The 20759-nt window shown below is 42.2% G+C and overlaps 1 protein-coding gene and 1 pseudogene across 17 annotated transcripts in view; both read right to left on the reverse strand.

The window, feature by feature from the left end:
• Positions 1-20759, reverse strand: part of SMC1B (structural maintenance of chromosomes 1B) — a 123883-nt gene that overhangs the window by 6333 nt on the left and 96791 nt on the right. For 10 of the 17 annotated variants that reach the window (XM_061582423.1, XM_061582415.1, XM_061582418.1 and 7 more), the window contains 4 exons: positions 11574-11730; positions 9590-9744; positions 8204-8355; positions 1190-1259 (listed from right to left, as the gene is read on the reverse strand). In XM_061582423.1, the coding sequence (XP_061438407.1) occupies positions 1190-1259; positions 8204-8355; positions 9590-9744; positions 11574-11730 (534 nt within the window). Of the gene's footprint in view, positions 1-1189; positions 1260-2344; positions 2606-8203; positions 8356-9589; positions 9745-11573; positions 11731-20759 lie in introns of those variants that run through there. The other 7 variants (XR_009757608.1, XM_061582425.1, XM_061582424.1 and 4 more) reach the window with 5 other exon arrangements.
• On the reverse strand, positions 5675-6418 carry LOC133390816 (E3 ubiquitin-protein ligase RNF4-like; annotated as a pseudogene).

The raw sequence follows: 20759 nt of genomic DNA on the forward strand, positions 1-20759 counted from the left end.
AATGCTGAAGAATTAAGAGGTCAGATTTGAGAAATACCTCAAGCACACAAGGTATGTACTTGAACCTGCAAGTCAGAGCTCTGACAAAGCTCAACTGTTTTGGAGCAGAAGAGCTGAAATGGTGACTAATCTCCTTCCACAGAAAAAGACTAGACAAGCCTATTTGCATAGCTCTCCCTTACCCTCTTCACTGAAGAATATTGGGGAGAGCCTCTCTTCCACTATAAAGCAGGGTTGGGGAACATGTAGCCAGATGCTTTGGAGCCTGCCAACATGGACAATGTTTAGGGATTATGGTAGTTATAGTCTGAGGGTAGCCAGTGTGGTTCCCTCAAGTGCCATGCTGCCTGCGAAGGTCTTTATTGGCTCCTCCATGCAGGGGCCTCACACTCTGAGGCATCATTTTTTTAAAAAGAAGTCTGTTGGCCTCCTAAAACGAAAGTTATGAAGAAAAATATGCAGGTACTTTTCCAAGCTATTTCTGTGCAATGAGCCAGCAAATAACTCCAAAACTACTGTCCTTAGGAAAGAAAAAATGCTCCTTTAAAAAAAGGAGCACTTTTTCTTTCCAAATGAGCTTGCAGAGCCACTGGTGCAGTGCTTCACAAGCACTTCACAACCAGCTGATTGCTGGGTGCTTAGAACGCATTGCTGATGGGTTGTGCCTGCAAACCTCCTTTCAGACAAGCCTTGCATTTACTTGCCTCAGGTGGGTGTTGCCCAAAATGGACCGGTGGGCCAGATTAGGCCTGTGGGCTAGAGGTTCTCCACTCAGGCTTGGATCTATAGAAAAATCATACCTGAATATCCCCAGCTTTGCAGACATTTTATGGAATTCCTGTACCTTCCCAAAATGCCTATGGGTAAGGGTATTCAAGAATTAAAAGATGGGTAGGATGTCTTTGTGACTGTATAGTGCCAATGCATTCTAAGACGTGCAGTGTAGGTATGGAAAGAGATTTCTTAAGTGAACCAACAAAACTGCCTTTAACATGTCCGTATAGGTATTTAGCTTCCTTCCATTTTGAATAATCTCCAATAGACATATCAAATAGTCTCTGATCAAGGGTTTAATTTCCATTTCCCCCCTTGCCTCTTCTTTAAAAATGTCTTCACAGAGAATAAAGAACATATTTCTGAGATAGAATATTATTTTTCTTTTAAGAGAAGAGAAAGATTAATAGCTCACCTTGCCAATGTTTGTGTTATCTAGTGCTGCATCTACTTCATCTAAAACAAAAAAGGGGGCAGGCCTAAAACTAAAAGAAGTAAATATAATTATTAATATTTAAATGAGTGCTATGATTTCACTGAGAGTATGCATCTGTAGGCTACTGCCCACTTCTTTAGATGGTACAGTGGAATTAGTGAATTGCTGCTGCTTTTGTACATACTCTGCTTTTTCACTTTATTTTACCACTAGAAGGAGAAAAGATCTCCAGGTTTTAGGTTGTAAAATGAGGATGTCACCAGAAGCAGGGCTGAATAATCAATTCCTTTGTTCTTTTATACTCTGCCATGGCCAAAATAAATTATACTTTCCACTTCATTATAGGATTCAGAAATATAACTTTAAGTGTATCGAAGTAGAGGCTTTGTATATTAAATAAGCAATCAATAAAGAATTAATTCATGTAAATCACACAACTAGATTTAAAGCTGTATCAGCTATTAAAGCAATGTTTTTTTCGTAGTGACAGTCATAAAAATCCTGTTTGGACATATGCAGCCTCTCTCTCTCTCTCTCACACACACACACACACACAAATACACACGCACACACACCTATTTAGATGGACTAGGTAGCTCTCACCAACCATGCAACAATTCTAGAAGGTCAGTGTAAGGGCAAACAAGCTGGGTATCTTCAAGTGATCTACATTGCATCTGCATCTCCCAACTCAGTCTGCAGAATCTAATGCATACGTGTTCAAATGTCACACTTTTGATCTCTCTTTGCTCAAGGCTATAATGACACGAAGTTACTTCAGTTTCACACAAGCATCTGCAGCACACTCTTATGCATGTTTACTTTAGGCTTACTCCCTAGTAAGTGTGTTTAGGATTGCATTCTTAATATTCTAACTCCTATACTGTTGATACAGAGAAGAATTCAAGTGACAATGGAACTACTTTTTTCTCCTGCAATGGAACTCCCTTCCCCACCACCGTGCATGCCCTGGACCTTCCCCAAATCTGATCTGAAGGGCTGGGGAAAAGCCAAGACAACATTTAGAGGGAAGGGGGAGAGTTCCATTGCACAAGAGAACATCCTTGTGCTGACAGAACGAGTTAGTTGGACACTGCCGAACGACTTCTTTTTGAAGAGGAGCAACACTGCAATATTTGGGCAAACATCTGTGAATCATTTCCCCCTTCCAAAATGCTTCTGTCCATTACAGAACAGGCATGGCTAACTTTTGACCCTCCAAATATTGTTGAACTACTCCTCTCTGACTACTGGCCCTGCTATTTGGGGCTGATGCAAGTTGTAGTCCAGCATCATCTGGACAGTCGAAGGTTTACAACCTTTGTGATAGAGAATGGCTACTATAGAAATTAGGGCTCTTCATCATGGATGATTCACTGCTTTTCTGCAATCAAGCTGAAATGGAATTAAAGCGGTAGTTAATATAGTGCTACAGTATCTGGCAATGCTACCATCTCATAGTCAAGATCTGGAAGTGAACCAAGCCAAAGCATCTTGGAACTTTAATTAGAAGCTTTCTAATACTGTGCTATTTTGTGATTTTAGAAAGAGGAAGGGAAAAATGAGATCAAACTAGAACCAACTAGAGAACTCAGTTAAGGAACAATTAATTACCAATGCTACCCCTGCACTGAACAAGTAGAGGCAGAAGCTTCTAATTAAAGGCACAGTAGCCCTGAAAATCCTCATTAAAAAAAACTGCACAAATCAGGTTTTAAAAAAAGACAGGAGGGCAACACAGAGAACACTGGGTGGGTGGGCAATCATGCTGACTGGGTTATCCATGAAACGTGAGTGAAGGAAGAATGGCAATTCCATTCTAAACAACTAGCATGGAAGCAACCCTAAAAGATATGTGTGACACATAACTTCATTGAACATGATCTTCCTGTTGGGGGCAGGGCGGGGCTGGCATTATGTTCTGGGCATGTGCATTACAGAAGCAAAATGCGTCTATTATCAACTGTAGAATTAACAAACAGAAGTAATGAACTTGTGTGAACATAGTCAGAGTTATTGCAGGGTACTTCTTTGTTCTTCCTCCCCTCTTTTATTGATTTTAATCAATATTAGGAAATAACAAAAATTAAAAAATCATTATCCAAAAAGTTTAAAAACACAATGTTAATAATTGAGATGTATTTCCTACTACTTAAGGTAATTTAAATTACTGATTTATATCAAGTTCTTAATTGATATTTTAAAAACTTTATTAACTCATAACAGACATAAATCATCATAGTCAAGGCTGTCCTTAAACTTTTAAAATTAGTCAATTTTATCCTCCCACTTGGTTTTTTCAGCGACTGAAACAGAAATACAAGTTTTTCTGCTCTTTCAACAGCTAGAAGATTTCTTAATTTTGACTCAACAATTCCAAAAGAAGACAATATTCTTTTTTGTGCTGCAAAAGTACATGAAAAGAGGGGTGAATATTTGAAGGAACTTGATGTCAGGGACTTAAGTCAGTGCCTTCAACCAATTCAGTGGAGTGACTTTGTTTACAAAATCCTCTGCAAACTTGAAGTATATTTGTGGTTCATTCCCAGTCCCAAAATTTATTATGGTTGGCACAACAGAGGAGTAGTTATTAGATGCCCATGACATAACAGCAGCTGCAGCGTCATCTGCTCTTAGACATCTATGCCTGTACTTGGGTCTGGAATTGAGAATATTGGCAACAAAATGAGGTGTAGTCAGTGCTTGATCCACTCTTTACTGACTTCAATTTAGTTATTTGGTATTTCTTTATTCTGCTGAACTTCCTTCCAAATTTCAGTAGCATCAGCAATGTAGCAGCAGTCTTTCTGAAGCCTGTTCTAGGCTTCTGAAACAGGATTAGTATTCTGAGCATATCTTCTATGTGTCTCTTCACATCAGTGTTGGATATTTTGGATGAGATGTTTTCATCCTATCACAACTTTCTTCAAAATCTTTTTGTCACAACAGATTGGTTCTTAATAAATTGTTCAAAGCAGTCACCCAGTGAGTTCCACCTTACATCTTGAAAGAATGGCAGAAATCTATTAATCCAGCTGAGAAAAATGTCTCTTTTTTTCAGGAGGTAAAGATAGTGGGCATCTGTCAAATCTCAACAGGAATGGTCTTCCACAGAACAGAAATAGCCATACTAAAAGCCCTGCTCCAAGTTACTATGGAGAAAATGCATTACATGAGTACTGTAACCATAAATAAGTTATTAGATTCAAGTTTTCTTCTTCTTGATATGTTTGTTACATTTCCAACACCGCCTCTGACAAAGCTATGCACATGAACACTTTCTGTTCACAATTCATTACAGCTTTTACTGCTACTTCTTTTAAATACTCTGCTGTGTAGGGATTTTCTGATGTGTTCATTGTTTCTGAAAGATGGGCAACTCCATCTTCAGTTGTCACACAAGAACATGTTACCGGACCATTATGTTCATCATTCCACCCATCAAGGCTTAAACTGGCAAACTTCCCATTAATATTTTTTGCCAGCTGTTCAATTTCCTTTTCATAAACCATATGAGAAATAATAGGAACCATCGACACGAAACAGGAGACAACAGCACTCATACGCTCTCTGCTGTAGGCCTAAGATGAAAAAGACAGTGATGGCAGCCCAGCTCTCCTAGGGAGTGGCCCTGAGATCAGCTTTTGACATGCACAGAGAAAACCATGTTACGGTAAGACCAAATGTCTTTTCTCCTGTGCATGGAAAAGCTGATCTCAGGTGGGACATACCAAAGCTGACCCATGGGGTGGGAACATCGCTGGGCTGATTACACTAGTGATCTGGGAGAACGTGCTATAGCACTCTCCTCCCAAAAGCTGCCTCTGCTGATGCATATGTGTTAATCTTATAGTGTTTAATAAACGTATTAGGTGTGGCCCATGTAGCCACTCTACAAATCTCTGTGATAGATGCGTGGCATGAGAATGCTGCCGATGTGGCTGCTGCCCTAGTTGAGTGGGCCACTATCCTGGCCGGCTGGGCGAACTTTAGAGAGGTGTAGGCCAGTGTGATAAATGCCTTGATCCACCTAGCAAGCGTGGACAAAGACACTTTCTTCCCTAAAGACGCTGGGTGGAAGGAGACAAACTGTCTGATGGAGATGTTTTAGAGATATACACTTTCAGGGCTCTTTGTACATCATTTGCAATAAAACATTTATACATGTGAAGTTAATATGAACTGTAGTATTTTATACATCGTGGCCTATTTGTGAGATCAGGCATTTTTATCTGGACCACATCAACACAAAGGGGTATTTCCCACTGCATAACAAGTAGATGGAACAGACTTTCATCGGTGAGTGGTTCGGTTTAGGTTTTTACAAGGTAAAACGCACACAGAAAGCTGCAGTTTCTCCAACAGCTTGTTGCCTCTGGTTGCATCATCATGGGTATAACAGCCTGAAGAGAAGTTCTATACCAGCCTTTCCTCAAAGCAGTAACTGAATTGAAAAGAGGCTTCTTTACAAAATAGTGGGAAATATCAGGGATGTTAAAGAACAAGCTGAAGGACCCATGAAATCCCACCTTAGATTGTTCTCAGGAGCATCCATGTCTTCATATATAAATTGGATGATACTGTTTTTGATTGAGTTTTTTCCTACAAGTTGGGCAGGAGCTAGCATGCCTGAAAGAATCATGGAGGCACTGACTACAGAAAATGTGGCCACATTTTGTTGATACTATGAGCCGTCCACCACGGACAATCTCTGCATAGCTCTCCATGCAAATTGGACAACTCACAATGCCCAAGGACCTTGAACTTGCAGATCCTTCCTCTCCCAATTCTCTGGGCAGCTTACTGGCGACAAGCACCTCACTCTCTGTATGTCTGCTGCCATCACCACCACTACTTAATATACAGCTGTCAGACAATGGTTTGCCACTGTCCATTCCCAACAAACACAACAGAATCATTATGTGTAAGATCAATGACTACAGGTTCTGAAGATTCACAGGTAAGGTCAATGACTTCCTTGTCAACACTTCTGTCATCAAGACTGACTGGGTCTACTTCTGCAGCTGAAGCTGCCATTGTACTTTGCCTCTGAGTTTGCATAGAATGAGTCTTATCTCCACAATGCGCTCTCTGAATGGCTTCCTGCTCAGTTTCTTTCCTATCACTCAAAGGAGCAGTTGGTTCCAGAAAACTGGGCCCTGCATTAGGAGAGGAGCCTGCAGTTGCAGCTTGTAAAGGCAAAGCCATGGAGGAAGTGGACAGCAAGAAAGGGGGGAGGGAGGATTCCGGGTTCAGAAGCAGCTCCCACCATCATCTTGCCTAAATCACTATGAGGTCAGCTGGGGTGAGGCCAGTGCCCCTAGTTTTTCTGGCACTTGGTTCCATCACGTTTTGTTCAGACATAATCTGGCTTCCTGCAACTTCAGCCTGTTATTCCATGTCCTGCACTCTGGGATGATCGAGAACAGATCCTGGCCCTCCTCTGTGTGACAATCTTTCAAGTACTTGAAGTCCTATCATATCTTCCTTCAGTTTTCTCTTCTCAAGGCTAAACATGCCCAGTTCTTTCAGTCTCTCCTCATAGGGCTTTGTTCCCAATCTCCTGATCATCCTTGTTGCTCTTCTCTAAACCTGTTCCAGCTTGTCTGCATCCCTCTTAAAGTGTGGTGTCCAGCACTGGATGCAGTACTCAAGATGAGGCCTAATCAGTGCTGAACAGAGGGGAACTAATACTTCACATGATTTGGAAACTATACTTCTGTTAATGCAGCCTAAAACAGCATTTGCCTTTTTTACAGTCACATCACACTGTTGGCTCACATGATCAACAATTCCAAGATCCTTCTCGCATGTAGTATTACTAAGCCAAGTATCCCCACGTTATAACTGCATTTGGTTTCTTTAACATGTTTCTATGGTGATTATTTAATATTAACTCTTCCCTAAATGTATTTCGGAAAGCCTTAAAGACCTGGCTTTTTCAGCAGGCCTTCGGGGTATCCGGGGAGGGTTAATTGATATAATTGTAATGCCTCCTACCCAGTTTTAATATTGTTGTTGCAGATCTATTGTTTTTATTGTATTACTGTATTTTATTAATTGTATTTTAATAATTTTGTAAGTCGCCTAGAGTGGCCATTGGCCAGATAGGCGACGAAGAAATTAAATTTATTATTATTATTATTATTATTATTATTATTATTATTATTAACAAAGTTGTTTAAAAATTGTAAGGATAAGTTTCTCTTAAATTAAAAAATGTGATTTAATCTAAATAAAAAATCCATTTAAAAAAAATAGTGTTTTTTATCCACCCTATCCATAGTTGTTTATGCTCATGTTAGTTTACTTAAGACAGCTAATTCCCATAATTTTACATATCACTTTCTTAATTTAGGTATTCATGGATTCCTCCAGTGTTTGGCATATATTAATCTGGCTTCAGGTTTGTTTGTTTTTAGGTACTATCATTTTCACTATTGCTAGTAAGAATGTTTTAAAGACAAGCCTTTGAAGTAGAGGCCTTCTCCCAGTCTGTATCTATGCTGGAATTGTTTTTTAAGATTTTTAAAAAGTTTTTTAAAAATGTTTTTAAGATGTTTTGGTTTAATGTTTTAGAGTCTTTTATTTTTAAGATGTTTTAAAATGCTTTTAGTGTTTTTGTTTACTGCCCCTGGTGCCTTCTGGGAGGAAGGGCGGGATATCAATCAATCAATCAATCAAAGAAATAAAATTTTATCAATAGTTCTCCATATTTGGTTCTAGAACTTCTAGCATAAATACAGGACCAACAAAAATGGTCAGAACCTTCTCTTGTTTTCAAAAAAAGTTGTAAAAACTATTGAGTTTTCTACCATTGTGGCATCACTTTGAGGCATTTTCCTATAATGCAGAAGCTACTCTGTTCTTTAATGCTGAGATTGTATCTCTAGGCATATGCGGTAGATGAGATGAGACACGAGAGCAACATTAGGAAGGAATATAAGGCATACAATATTTCATTCTTTTACAAAGCACTATGTATTTTATTACCTGTGTACTGCAAACACAAGAGCCAAAGCTGCAACAGATTTTTCACCACCTGACAGGTTGTCCATTGGCATAAATCTTTTTCCAGGAGCTACACAGTTATAGCTGATGCCTTCCAAGTAAGGTTCCTCAGGATTTTCTGGACTAAGAAATGCCTGAAAGATACAAACTTCGTTGTTCAATCAATATGAAAACATGGGCATTAGTTTTATACATAATGTTGTGGACTACAAGTCCCATCAGCTCCACCCAGTATGACCAATTAAGATGGAGTTGTTATCCACTATATTTGGAGGGCACCATGTTGGCTACCCCTGGTTTAACAAATGATAAAATTTACTGGTTTTATAAATACAAAATGCATCTTAAAACTGTTATTTCAGACAAGAGATGCAATTATATTTAAACTCTGGATGGAAATATTCTTCAAAGTAAACTAGGAGGACAGGGAGCATCTAGATGTCACACTCGAGAACAGTATCTGTACTGGACAGAGAATCACAGCAGAAATTATTCCCAAGCTGCTTTTGATACAAGGCAGAGCTCTTTCCTGTGTCCATAAGTGCAAGGCCTGAGATCACACCAGTTCCGTAAATTAACCTAATCTACATGATAACATAATAAAGGATAACAACCCCCCTCAAAAAATCCTATAATGTGGAGCCTTATACAGCTTCGCAGATCAATCTTCATTCACCAGCCTTACTCAAGCTATCATTTTCCCCAGGCTCAGCAGACTCCATTTCCAAGTTAAGGAAGGAAGGAATAGGGATGGAAGGATCTGTCAATTCCGGTTCTCTCAGTTTCTCATTTTTCCAGTCTTAAATTCAGTTTACTTTCTGGAGCAATTTGCTCCCCCCCCCAAAAAAAAATCCTCCTAAAAATTCTTCAGGATTTTAGTGTGAATTACTCTCAATAAACACACTTTTGTTTGCAGTTTTGACTAATATATGCATTTTTACAAGCAAATTCTCCTAATATATTGCATTTTGTATGCTATTTTCACTAATATACTTGTTTCAATACACATTGTCCCTTGATATATAAATATTTGTGAATGTTGGTTGGTTGGTTGGAGAACTGCATCACAAAATCTGGATAAGTGCAAATTTTGAAGGCAGCTATTCAGTTCTCTTTCAGAAAGGGAGAATTTGATAAATGAAAACTTTAAATGCAAACCATCAAATTTCTCCTCCATCCTTAAATTGGATTGAACCCTTTGCTCATTTCTTGGTTCACTTCATTTTTAATCCTGAATCTGGTTTCCTGGGGTTATCTTTCAAAAACTAAGATGAGTAATTTCTTGAACAATCATTTTTTCTGATGGACCTGCAGTCAGGCCTTAAATTAAGAACCGATACGTAATGAAATATCTTAAAAATTACAAACCTGAGCACTATTGTTTCTGCAGAGTTTCTTGTAGACCTGATCAATAGCTACTGACACATGTTCAAAACACTGGCTGAACAGCTCATGTCTCCTTTTTTTCACTTTCTCAAATTCCTGCCTACATAATCTGGCTTCCCTCCTACGAGCCTCAAATGCTACAAAAGGATAATTGAGCTGGCTTTAATACAATACAACTGTACAATAATGGAACTAATTTTATAGGGTTTAATCCAATTCATGCCCTTGCATTCAAAGAAGAGCTTTTTCCAGTGAATGCCTCTGCTAACATAAGAACATAGGTAGTTGATTTATCCCTCTACAAATTAGTTTCAGATAGTTGTGGCACCCTCCAGAACAGGACTGAAGGTGTTGTGGACTGGGATGCAGGCAAAACACACACACACACAAAAGAATTAGTGAAAAATCAACTCTTCTGCTGAATCAAAAGCCCTTCTATGAGAACAAGGGCACCAGCAGGATTCCCCCCATAATTTCTCATTTTATTGCAGTAACCAAACACAAGAAAATAATATTTATCAGGAAGAAGTCTTACAATAGGCAGGCATTTAAGCAACATACAAATTTGCTCTGTACAAGACCAGGTTCTTGCAATTTATTATGATGTTCTGAGTAACCATTGCATTCTTACATTACAATTTAAATTCAAATTCTATTACAGTTTTTAGGGCCATTCACCTATCCATATACATGTGGGAAACTGAATTGCTTGGCAACGTCTTGGAGATAAAAAAAAAAATCCTTGCAAATATCTGTTCCTTTCAAAGGAACACAGGACTTACCAGGATGCTTCTTCAGGCAGCCGGGATGTGCAGTGCCCAGGAAGTTTACCAAGCACAGTAGGCCTTTTAGGTACTCTTACACACAAAGCACAAAGAACATCTTGCAGGGAAAGGGATTTGCCAGCCTCATGAGATTTGAAAATGATTTGAGGTGAGGCCCCATCTCATTCCATGTGGCTTGGCCTCTGTGCAGCCAGGCACAATCCACCTACCCCAGGCCACTCTACTGGGGGCTAGGAAAGAAGTTGTTCATGCGTCTTGGTTGGCCATGATTTTCTGCCTTTCTTGGGATATTTGTTGTACACCGCCCAGAGAGCTGTGCTAGTGGGGCGGTATAAAAATTCAATAAAATAAATAAATAAATAAATAAATAAATAAATAAATAAATATTCCCAAGGGATCTACAAACAGCTCTTGCTTGATGCCAATAATTATGACAACCTGACAGGAATAACAGTAAGACCATAGATAATGAATTTATGCATCTCACCCAATGTGTGAAATGTAGGGATGCTCCACAAGCTTGGGGCAACTACTGGAGAAGGGGTGAGCTCATAGCATAACCATACGCTCAAGTATAGGCTTCATCAGAGGATTTTCCAAATGACAACAGCTGCACAAACAGCCAAGCCAGTTTTGAGATGGAGGGGAGAGAGAAGACTTTCTGTCCCTACTCCCCTATTCAATGATCTTAATTAATGATCACAATTATTTATTGATGATAAATGTTAAATAAAAGTTGTGTCTGAGTTACAATCCAAGACCTGTGTCCGCCTCTTTCCTGCTCACTGCAAGGATATTTGGGGGGTCATATTCAGTACTTAGCAACATTTTTTTGCTACTTCAGACTGAATGAACATACGGTGAAGTAGTCACCTGAGGTCACAATTTACTGTGCCACTACTTTTTGAAGGATTTGCAGTAGCATAATAAATTGGGATGTGGGTACACTGTGGAGTGCTCCAACAGCTACAAGGGAACCCAAGTAATCTGGGTTTACAAAAACGCATGCACATATATACAAAGGTCAGATTGAACATTAAGCCCAGCATCTGTTTGTGGGAATTGGACTTACTGGCAAAAGTGCAGATTTAAAAGGTAAGCATGTGAAGTACTTGTAGAAAAGTGACTGTGTGCCTAGACATTCATTACAACAACTATTAAATAGAAAGGCTTGATATTACCATCAACCGATTCTTGGAATCTGTCTGTAACAATATGTAACCTCTGAAGTGCTCTCAGATTCGGTGCTGCTGTTTTTGATAAAACATTTTCTTTAGATGCTACTTCCTGCTGAAGTTGTTCAAGGTGAATCTCAATTTCTTTGTCAGACTGCAGGTCCTAATTGTAAAATAAAATAAAAAAACTATAAAACACCAGAGAATTATTTGTGAGTCATTAAAAATTGCCCTGAAGTCTTAACATGAAGACAAAGGGTGGAGTGAGGGAGGAGGAGTAATGGCCAGACCAGGGTAATTTGCTGCAATTTATAACATTTTGATTGTCCCTGTACTGCTGAATATGCATGCTTATTACGTTTGGGGTTATGGCCTCAGGTTTTGGTTTAGGCAACAAACTTGATATAGCTATACACACCTATAAACAACAATAACATTAACATGGTGTGCCATGTTAGTAACAGAGAACTCACTTTCTTAGGATGTAGGGAAGCATGGATCACAAGTGGTTGTGCTATGAACTATGGACTGCACAAGCTGTATATTTCCAAGAATACATCTTTTGATTAGCGGCTGCTCTGTGTCAGCTTGGACACAATGTAACTAAAGATTTTTATAAGATAAATAGTAACACACTCAGGTTACTTGCTTGTGGTGTTGTTTCATTTTTATGATTGTAACAAAGAAATATCTATATATAACATCAGCTGCTCTCAACATACTGTAAGGGTGTTTCCAGACTGCTGCTATTTTAGGGTGAGATTCAGTCACATATTGGTGAACGGACCATTGGTCTCACCTGAAGGGTGGTTTTCCCAAGTATCATGCCATCACATGGGTAATAGTGCCATCTAGCATCTAAAGGTAAGAATGCACTGAAGTCAAAACCCAAGGCAACCGTGCCCCTCCCCTCCAGTTCATTTGCAACGAGTCCGAAGTGAGATATCTGAGAAGATACAATGGCCAACCGGCCTACCAACAAGGAAAATACAGGAACTAACCATATAAGAACAACATGTACATTCTTAACATATCAACGGATCTTGACTTAATGCATAAAGAAAAACATAATGCATAATGCATAAACAAAAAAGTGGAATAGTAACCCGTTAAAAGATGGTAAAAAAACACCTCAGCATCCTCCACCAGGGAGGGCTGTGATGGCATGATACCTGGGAAAACCACCCTTCAGGTGAAACCAATGGTCTGTTTTCCCCAGGTAGCATGCCATTATGTGGGATGTACCAAAGCAGCCCTAATAGGGAGGGACCACCCAATGATTAGTCATGAGAAGTAACTTGTGCAGAACATGCCTCCCAAAAGAAGCGTCAGCAGAGGCATAACGGTCTATCTTATAATGCTTAATAAAGGAGTCTGGAGTAGACCATACAGCCGCTCTACAGATATCTGCAAGAGGTGCGTTGGTTGCGAAGGCAGCCATAGTAGCAGCTGACCTGGTGGAATGCACCGTTATCTTAGCAGGAACAGGAAGTTTAAGAGACTCATACGCTAGTGTAATACAGGCACACAACCAACAGGACAAGGTGGATTTAGAGACCTTTTTTCCCAGGGTCCTTGGGTGAAAGGATACAAATAATGACTCCATTAGTCTTATATCCTGGGTTCGAGAGAGGTAGATCTTGAGAGCTCTGTGATGTTCCTATGTTAATGTATATATGGTAAGTGTTGTTGTTTTAGAAGATACATGGTAAGTGGAGTGAAAGAGGAGGGGGAGTGAATGGGCAGTAGAATGCGAGATGATTGGCTGAGTGTTTAAAATGGCTGAATGTATAAAAGGAAGAGTGAGAGTGGAATCGGGGGGGAGAAGAGAACTGAGTGGGTTGGTTGGTGGGGTTTAGAGAGTTGTTTGCCAGGAGGGAGGTGGAGTTCGGATTAGTATTGAGTAAAACCATATGCTTATGTGCCTTAAGAAGAAATCTTGTTAATCTTGTTAGCTTTGTTATCTTTAATAAATACTTAATTTGGTTTACCAAAGGCCTGATCCTTGGCTGGGGTTTCACAGACCAGAAGGGAGGGTAAGGTAATGACCAAGGCTGAAGGGGAACTGTAACAAATGGTGGCAGCGGTGAAGAGAATAACAATACCAGTATTCAGAGTCTCTGGGAATACTAGTATTGGGACGTTACTGGTGGTTGCCTAGCAGGGGGATCTGTTGAGATCTGTGCTAGAGCGGGGAGAGAAACCATAAGAGAGTGCGGTCCGGACTGGTGGAGTCCCTGGTGGTGCCTAGAGACAGGCAGTAACCACAAGCAGGTAGGAACCTGACAGGGAGAGCCAGGGAAGGAGGGCGTCACACGTGGTGGCAGTAGCGGTGGGATACGAACAACAGAGAATCCAGATACGAACCAAAGAGAGTCCCAAAGACACGTGGTGACAAAGGAGACTACGTCACAGGTGTTGGCTGTAGCAGTGAGATACGAATACTAGACAATCCCTAATAGTTGTGGGGCAAACAGAAATAACAAAACAAGATTACTTGTGAGAGTAACTGGCAAAGAGTGTGTGGCAAAGAGTGAGTGAACTCAAACACCATGGCTGAATACATAAAAATGACAAGAGAGGAGCTGGTGGAGAAGTGCATAACATTCAATTTACCTCACGAGGGTAAAGGGGTAGATGAATTGAGGGTAGCACTTATAGGATTTGCAACTGCCCAGCAAAAACAACCTGTCAGAGAAGAGACCCCAGAAGGATATTTAAGCAATCCTGCTTATATAGAGTACTTGAGGGAGAAGTTAAGATGGGAGGCTGAGGAAAAAGACAAGCAGAGGGAGTTGGAAGCTGAGAGATTGAGGAGGGAGGCTGATGAGAAAGAAAAACAGCGAGAGTTGGAAGCTGAGAAGTTGAAGATGGAAACTGAGAGAATGAGATTGGGGTTTGAGGAGAGGGAGAAGCAACGAGCAGTGGATGCCGAATTACAAGTAGAAAAGTTAAAATTTGAAAGAGAGAAGTTTCATTCTGATGAAACAAGAAAGGACAGAGATGGAGCAAAAATAAAAATTACTCCAAAGGACTTTGCTGTCTATGAGCCTGGTCAAGATCCTCAAATTTACCTCAGCACCTTTGAAAAAGCAGCTCAGTTGTGGGGGCTACCTGAAGATAAATACATGCAGTATTTATCAAACCTGATTAAAGGGGAATTGGCTGAGGTATACCAATATTTCCCCTCAGACAGGCCCGTCACCTATGCTGAATTCAAAGAAGCAGTGTTTAAAAGATTCAGACTGGGGCCTGATTATTTTAGAAAGCTTTTCAAAAACTGCCAGATACAGACAGGGAGGTCTTTTGTGGAACTGGGAGCAAAGTTGATGGATATATTTGGAAAGTGGATGAGTAGTGCCAAAGCTCAGTCAGTGGAAGAGGTGAAAAGCCTCATGATACTGGATCAATTATACCATCAGTTACCACCAGAAATAAGGCTCCTGGTCAAAGACCGTTCCCCTACATCAGTGCAGGAGGCCGCAGAGATGGCGGATCACTTCGCCTCCAATGGAACTGGCTGGGTGGGGAAAACATCAAGAGAGTTTAAACCCAGACCATATAGTGCTGGCAGAAGGGATGTGGTACCACAGCGAGTGAGTCCTCCATTAAAATCTGAAGGGCACAGGACACCCCAGAGTGGATCTGTGTACCCTAAAAGTGAGGAGAAATTATGCTACAAATGTGGTAGACCGGGGCACCTACGTTTTCAATGTGAGGTTGCCAATCCCATTAGTAATCCTGCTCAGACAAGGACAGTGAAAACAGAGCCCAAGGCTTTAGAAACAGCGAAAAAGGTTCAGTTCTGCCAGATAAACTGGACAGAAGTAACAGACCTTGATTCAAGTCTGAGAGAGGAAGTGAGTGTACAAGGGGCAAATTATTGGGCATTGCTTGATACTGGTGCCGCTCAGACATTACTGAGGCCGGATTTAATAAAATCTGAGGTAATATTACCTCAGGAAACTGTGACTATCCAAGGAGTGAGGGGTCAACCAGAAAGTTTGCCTGTGGCCCTGGTGGATATGACTTGGAGAGGCCGAGAGGGCCGATATAAAGTAGGCATTAATGCCCAGCAACAAGAACCAGTAATACTGGGAAGGGATGTAATGGGCGCCCAAGGAAAGATCTATGTAGTGACCAGACAACAACTTGGCAGAGAAAAAGAAGCCATATTAAGGGGGGCTGAAACAAACAGGGTGGAATCTGTTAACCAGCCTCAGGTCACCATAGCAACCACTAGCAGGCCTGCTGAAGGAGACAAAATGTATCAAGTGGTCTCTGGGGAAGAAGCAGATCAATTCAGGGAAGAGCTGCATAAAGATATAAGTTTGAAGCAGATAAAGGAACAAGCCCTGACCCAACAGATTCCTTTCACTGACAAACTGAGGAATCAAGTTGTGTGTGAGAATGGGATTTTATATAGACTGTGGATGCCTGCTGAGAGAAAGGGTGAATGTGAACCAGTGAAACAAATGATGGAAGTGGTGAAAGAGAATTTGAGTCAAGCTCAGCAGAAGCAACGTTACTGGTATGACAGAACAGCCAGGGAACGTGTGTATGAGGTGGGAGATATGGTTATGGCGTTCATACCCAGGAAACATGACAAATTACAGGCTAACTGGGAAGGACCATATACCATCAGAGAAAGGCTTGACACAGTGGCGTATGTAATCACCACAGACCAATTAAACCAAAGCAAAGTGGTTCATGTAAATATGTTGAAGCCTTACCATACCAGGGATGCACAGGTGTTGCAAGTTACCTTATTCCCTGAGGGAAGTGGGCCTGAACTTCCAGATTTGGTACAGGAAAGCAAAGACAAAGGAGGGGTAGATCAAGTGGAATGGTCAGAGGAGGTGAAGGAGGAAGTAAAAGAGGAGATTCTGAGAGTTTTGAAAACCTATAGGAATCTCTTTAGCAACAAACCTGGCCGAACCAGTATAGTTATACATTCCATTGATACTGGAGATAATGCCCCAATCAGATCTGTTCCGTACCGTGTGAATGGGAAAGTTTTGAATGAGATCAAAAAGGAGGTGGAAGATATGCTGGAATTAGGAGTGATCAGGGAATCCATCAGTCCCTGGGCCTCAAGTATTGTCCTGGTTCCAAAAAAAGATGGAACGACAAGGTTTTGCATTGATTATCGGCTAATCAATAAAATTACTGTCCCAGATGCGTATCCTATGCCTAGGGTAGACGCAATGTTAGAGTTATTGGGGGCAGCAACCATTATCTCTACACTAGATCTCTGTAAAGGATTTTGGCAAATGGAACTAGACGAGCAATCCAGAGCCAAAACTGCCTTCAGTACACCAGATGGGTTATATGAGTTTGTGACCTTACCCATGGGACTAAGGAACTCACCAAGTTCATTTCAGAGGCTAATCAATACTGTGTTGCGAGGCATGTCAGATTTTGCAGTGGCCTATATCGATGACGTGGCCATTTTTAGCAAGTCGGTGCCTGAGCATGTCCAACACCTGACAACAGTATTGGAGGCCTTAAGAAAAGCAGGCCTCACAATAAAAGCTAAGAAATGCCAGTTTGGACTAAAGGAAGTAATCTATTTAGGACATAAGGTGGGGAGTGGGAAAATCACCCCCTTATGGAGCAAGGTGGATGCAATACAAGTGTGGCCGATCCCCTTAACCAAAAAACAAGTAAGGGCATTTCTGGGTGTGGCTGGATTTTATAGGAAGTTTGTGAGAAATTTTGGGGAAATAGCAACCCCCTTGCATGAATTAACAAAGAAGAAGTGTTCTGAGCGTGTGGTATGGACGGATGAATGTCAGAAGGCTTTTGATCTGCTGAAGCAAGCCTTGTGCCAAGGACCCATATTAATAGCACCAGACTATGAGAAACCATTCATCGTGGCTACAGATGCGTCGGACCTGGCGCTGGGAGTCGTCTTGCTACAGGAGAAGGCACCAGACATCCAGTGGCGTACCTGAGTCGCAAGCTGACGCCAAGGGAGAAAAACTATTCGTCGGTCCAGAAGGAGTGCCTAGCGGTCGTGTGGGGACTGAACAAGTTGCGCCCATACGTGTGGGGACGAAGATTCACAGTGACTACGGATCATCGGGCCTTGTTATGGTTGCAGACTATGAAAAACCATAATACTATGCTGCAGAGGTGGTCCTGGGCCCTACAGGACTATCGTGGACTTCCAGTTCATAAAAGGCAAGGACAATGTACTGGCCGATGGACTTTCCAGGCAAGTGGCTGGGACTGCAGTGACGTGACCAGACGGAGGAACAAAGAAAGATATTTTCCCCAGAGAGACTTGTTTTATTTGTTAACGCGACGTATAAATCCTGGAACAGGAATAATACTCTGCTGTTGTTTAAGGGGGGGGGAAATGTGATGTTCCTATATTAATGTATATATGGTAAGTGTTGTTGTTTTAGAAGACACATGGTAAGTGGAGTGAAAGAGGAGGGGGAGTGAATGGGCAGTAGAATGCGAGATGATTGGCTGAGTGTTTAAAATGGCTGAATGTATAAAAGGAAGAGTGAGAGTGGAATCGGGGGGGAGAAGAGAACTGAGTGGGTTGGTTGGTGGGGTTTAGAGAGTTGTTTGCCAGGAGGGAGGTGGAGTTCGGATTAGTATTGAGTAAAACCATATGCTTATGTGCCTTAAGAAGAAATCTTGTTAATCTTGTTAGCTTTGTTATCTGTAATAAATACTTAATTTGGTTTACCAAAGGCCTGATCCTTGGCTGGGGTTTCACAGACCAGAAGGGAGGGTAAGGTAATGACCAAGGCTGAAGGGGAACTGTAACAAATGGTGGCAGCGGTGAAGAGAATAACAATACCAGTATTCAGAGTCTCTGGGAATACTAGTATTGGGACGTTACTGGTGGTTGCCTAGCAGGGGGATCTGTTGAGATCTGTGCTAGAGCGGGGAGAGAAACCATAAGAGAGAGCGGTCCGGACTGGTGGAGTCCCTGGTGGTGCCTAGAGACAGGCAGTAACCACGAGCAGGTAGGAACCTGACAGGGAGAGCCAGGGAAGGACGCCTCACAAGCTCTCTGAACATCTACCGAGTGCCAGGCCCTCTCTAGTGGATGGACGGGCTTCAGACAGAATGATGGAAGAACAATGTCCTGGTTAGTGGAACACTGAGTTGATCTTGGGACAAAAAGATGGATCTGGCCGCAACACTACTGAGTCCTTATGGAAAATGCAGAGATGATGGGCCGATGACAAAGCTCCCAGCTCTGAAACTCTTCTCGCCGATGTAATCGCCACCAGGAACAGGACCTTGACGGATAACAGTTGCAGAGGTACTGAAGCAAGGGGTTCAAATGGAGGGCGCTGCAGCGCTTACAGGACCTTCAGTAGACTCCAAGAAGGGAAGTGGTGACACACAGCTGGAGAAAGGAGGGCAACCCCTTTCAAAAACATTTGATAAGCGGGTGTGAGCCCATGGAAACAGCAGATGAAGAGACAGACAGGACTGAAGAGATAGTGGAGGCATGACGACACAAGGTGTTCACTTTTAGTCGCATTTTCAGCCCTCTATACAGGAACTGCAAAGCCTGTTGTACAGTGACTTGCAAAGGTAGGAAGCCCTTGGACGTGCACCAGTTTGAAAAAGCAAGCCGAGTACTCTGGTAAATACCATTTGTCAACGGCCTCCTAGATGCCAGAATTATGTCAACCACCCCCTGAGGCAGTCCTGTGCTACTCAGCTGTCTCCGTTCAAATGCCAAGCCATCAGGCTCAGCTAGTCGGGATCCGGATGCCAGATCGGTCCCTGTGAGAGAAGATCCGCCCTGACAGGCAATCTCCAGGGGTCTGTTACTGACAGTGAGAGAAGGTCTGAGAACCACAGTCGACGAGGCCAGTACAGGGCTAGCAGGACCAATTGAGCCCCTTCGTGTCACAGTTTCCTCAGCATCCTGCCCAGTAGAGATATTGGGGGAAAGGCGTACAGCAGACCGTCTGGCCAAGGTGTTATCAGCGCATCTACCGATTCCACAGTAGATTCCAGGTACCTCAAGAAGTACCGGGGCAACTGGCAATTGTGACTCGAGGCGAAGAGGTCCACTGAGAGGATGCCGAACCGACGCTGGAGAAGGTTGAACACCACTGGATGAAGTTTCCACTCTCCAGGACTCATGTGCTGCCTGCTGAGTCAATCGGCCATCACATTCAGAACCCCATTGAGAAGCTCTACCCTCAGCGACAGCAGATAAGCCTCGGCCCAGTCAAAGATTCGGGTCGCCTCTGCCTGGAGAACTTGAGACCTGGTTGTCCCCTGCCTGTTCAAATGTGATTTTACATATGTGTTCTCTGTTTGGATTAGCACATGCTCCAACAACAAGATTGGCTGGAAATGCCGAAGAGCCAGATGGACAGCTCTTAGTTCCAGCCAGTGGATGTTCTGACATTGCTCCACTCTGGACAAAACAGGAATTGCAGTGGGCCCCCAAGCCGGTCAGGCTGGCATCTGTGGTTATTATAGTTCTGTCTGGCTCCTGAAACGGAGTACCCCTGCTGAAGTGTTGAGTTGTTGCCCACCAGCGGAAAGACGCATGCAGTGACGGATCCAAGTGGATCACGCGATGGTTGGAGTTGGCAACGTCTGCCTGAAATGGTAATAGGGTCCACTGGAGTGGTCGAGTGTGATGTCGAGCCCACGGTACGATGTGAATGGTGGAGACTAACGTCATGAGAGCTTTTGCCAGAAACATTACGCCTGCCTTTGAGTGTTGCATCAGCTGGATTGCCATGTCTCAGATAGTTGTAATATGCTCTGGAGACAGGAAGACCATGGCTTGCACAGTATCCAGTATTGCTCCCAGATGCTGGAGACGCTGAGTTGGCTCTAGATGACTCTTTTCGAAGTTGACTAGCCAACCATGAGTCCTTAGAACTTTGAGAGTGTAGCAAACCTGTCTGCGGGCCTGGTCCCTGGAATCTGCCTGAACTAAAAGGTCGTCCACGTAAGGGTAAATATGGACCCCCTGGAGGCAGAGGTAAGCCACCAGGGTGACCATCACCTTGGTGAATACCCTTGGAGCCGACGCAAGGCCGAATTGCATGGCCCTGTATTGAAAATGATGCTGGCCTAACAAAAATCTCAAGAACCAACTGTGGGCAGGACAAATTGGGACATGGAGGTATGCCTCTTTAAAGTCGATGGATGCCAGAAAGCCTCCTTGTTGCAGAGCTTCTACAA

Source organism: Rhineura floridana, chromosome 8, assembly GCF_030035675.1.
Source record: "Rhineura floridana isolate rRhiFlo1 chromosome 8, rRhiFlo1.hap2, whole genome shotgun sequence".
Classification (NCBI taxonomy): Eukaryota; Metazoa; Chordata; class Lepidosauria; order Squamata; family Rhineuridae; genus Rhineura; species Rhineura floridana.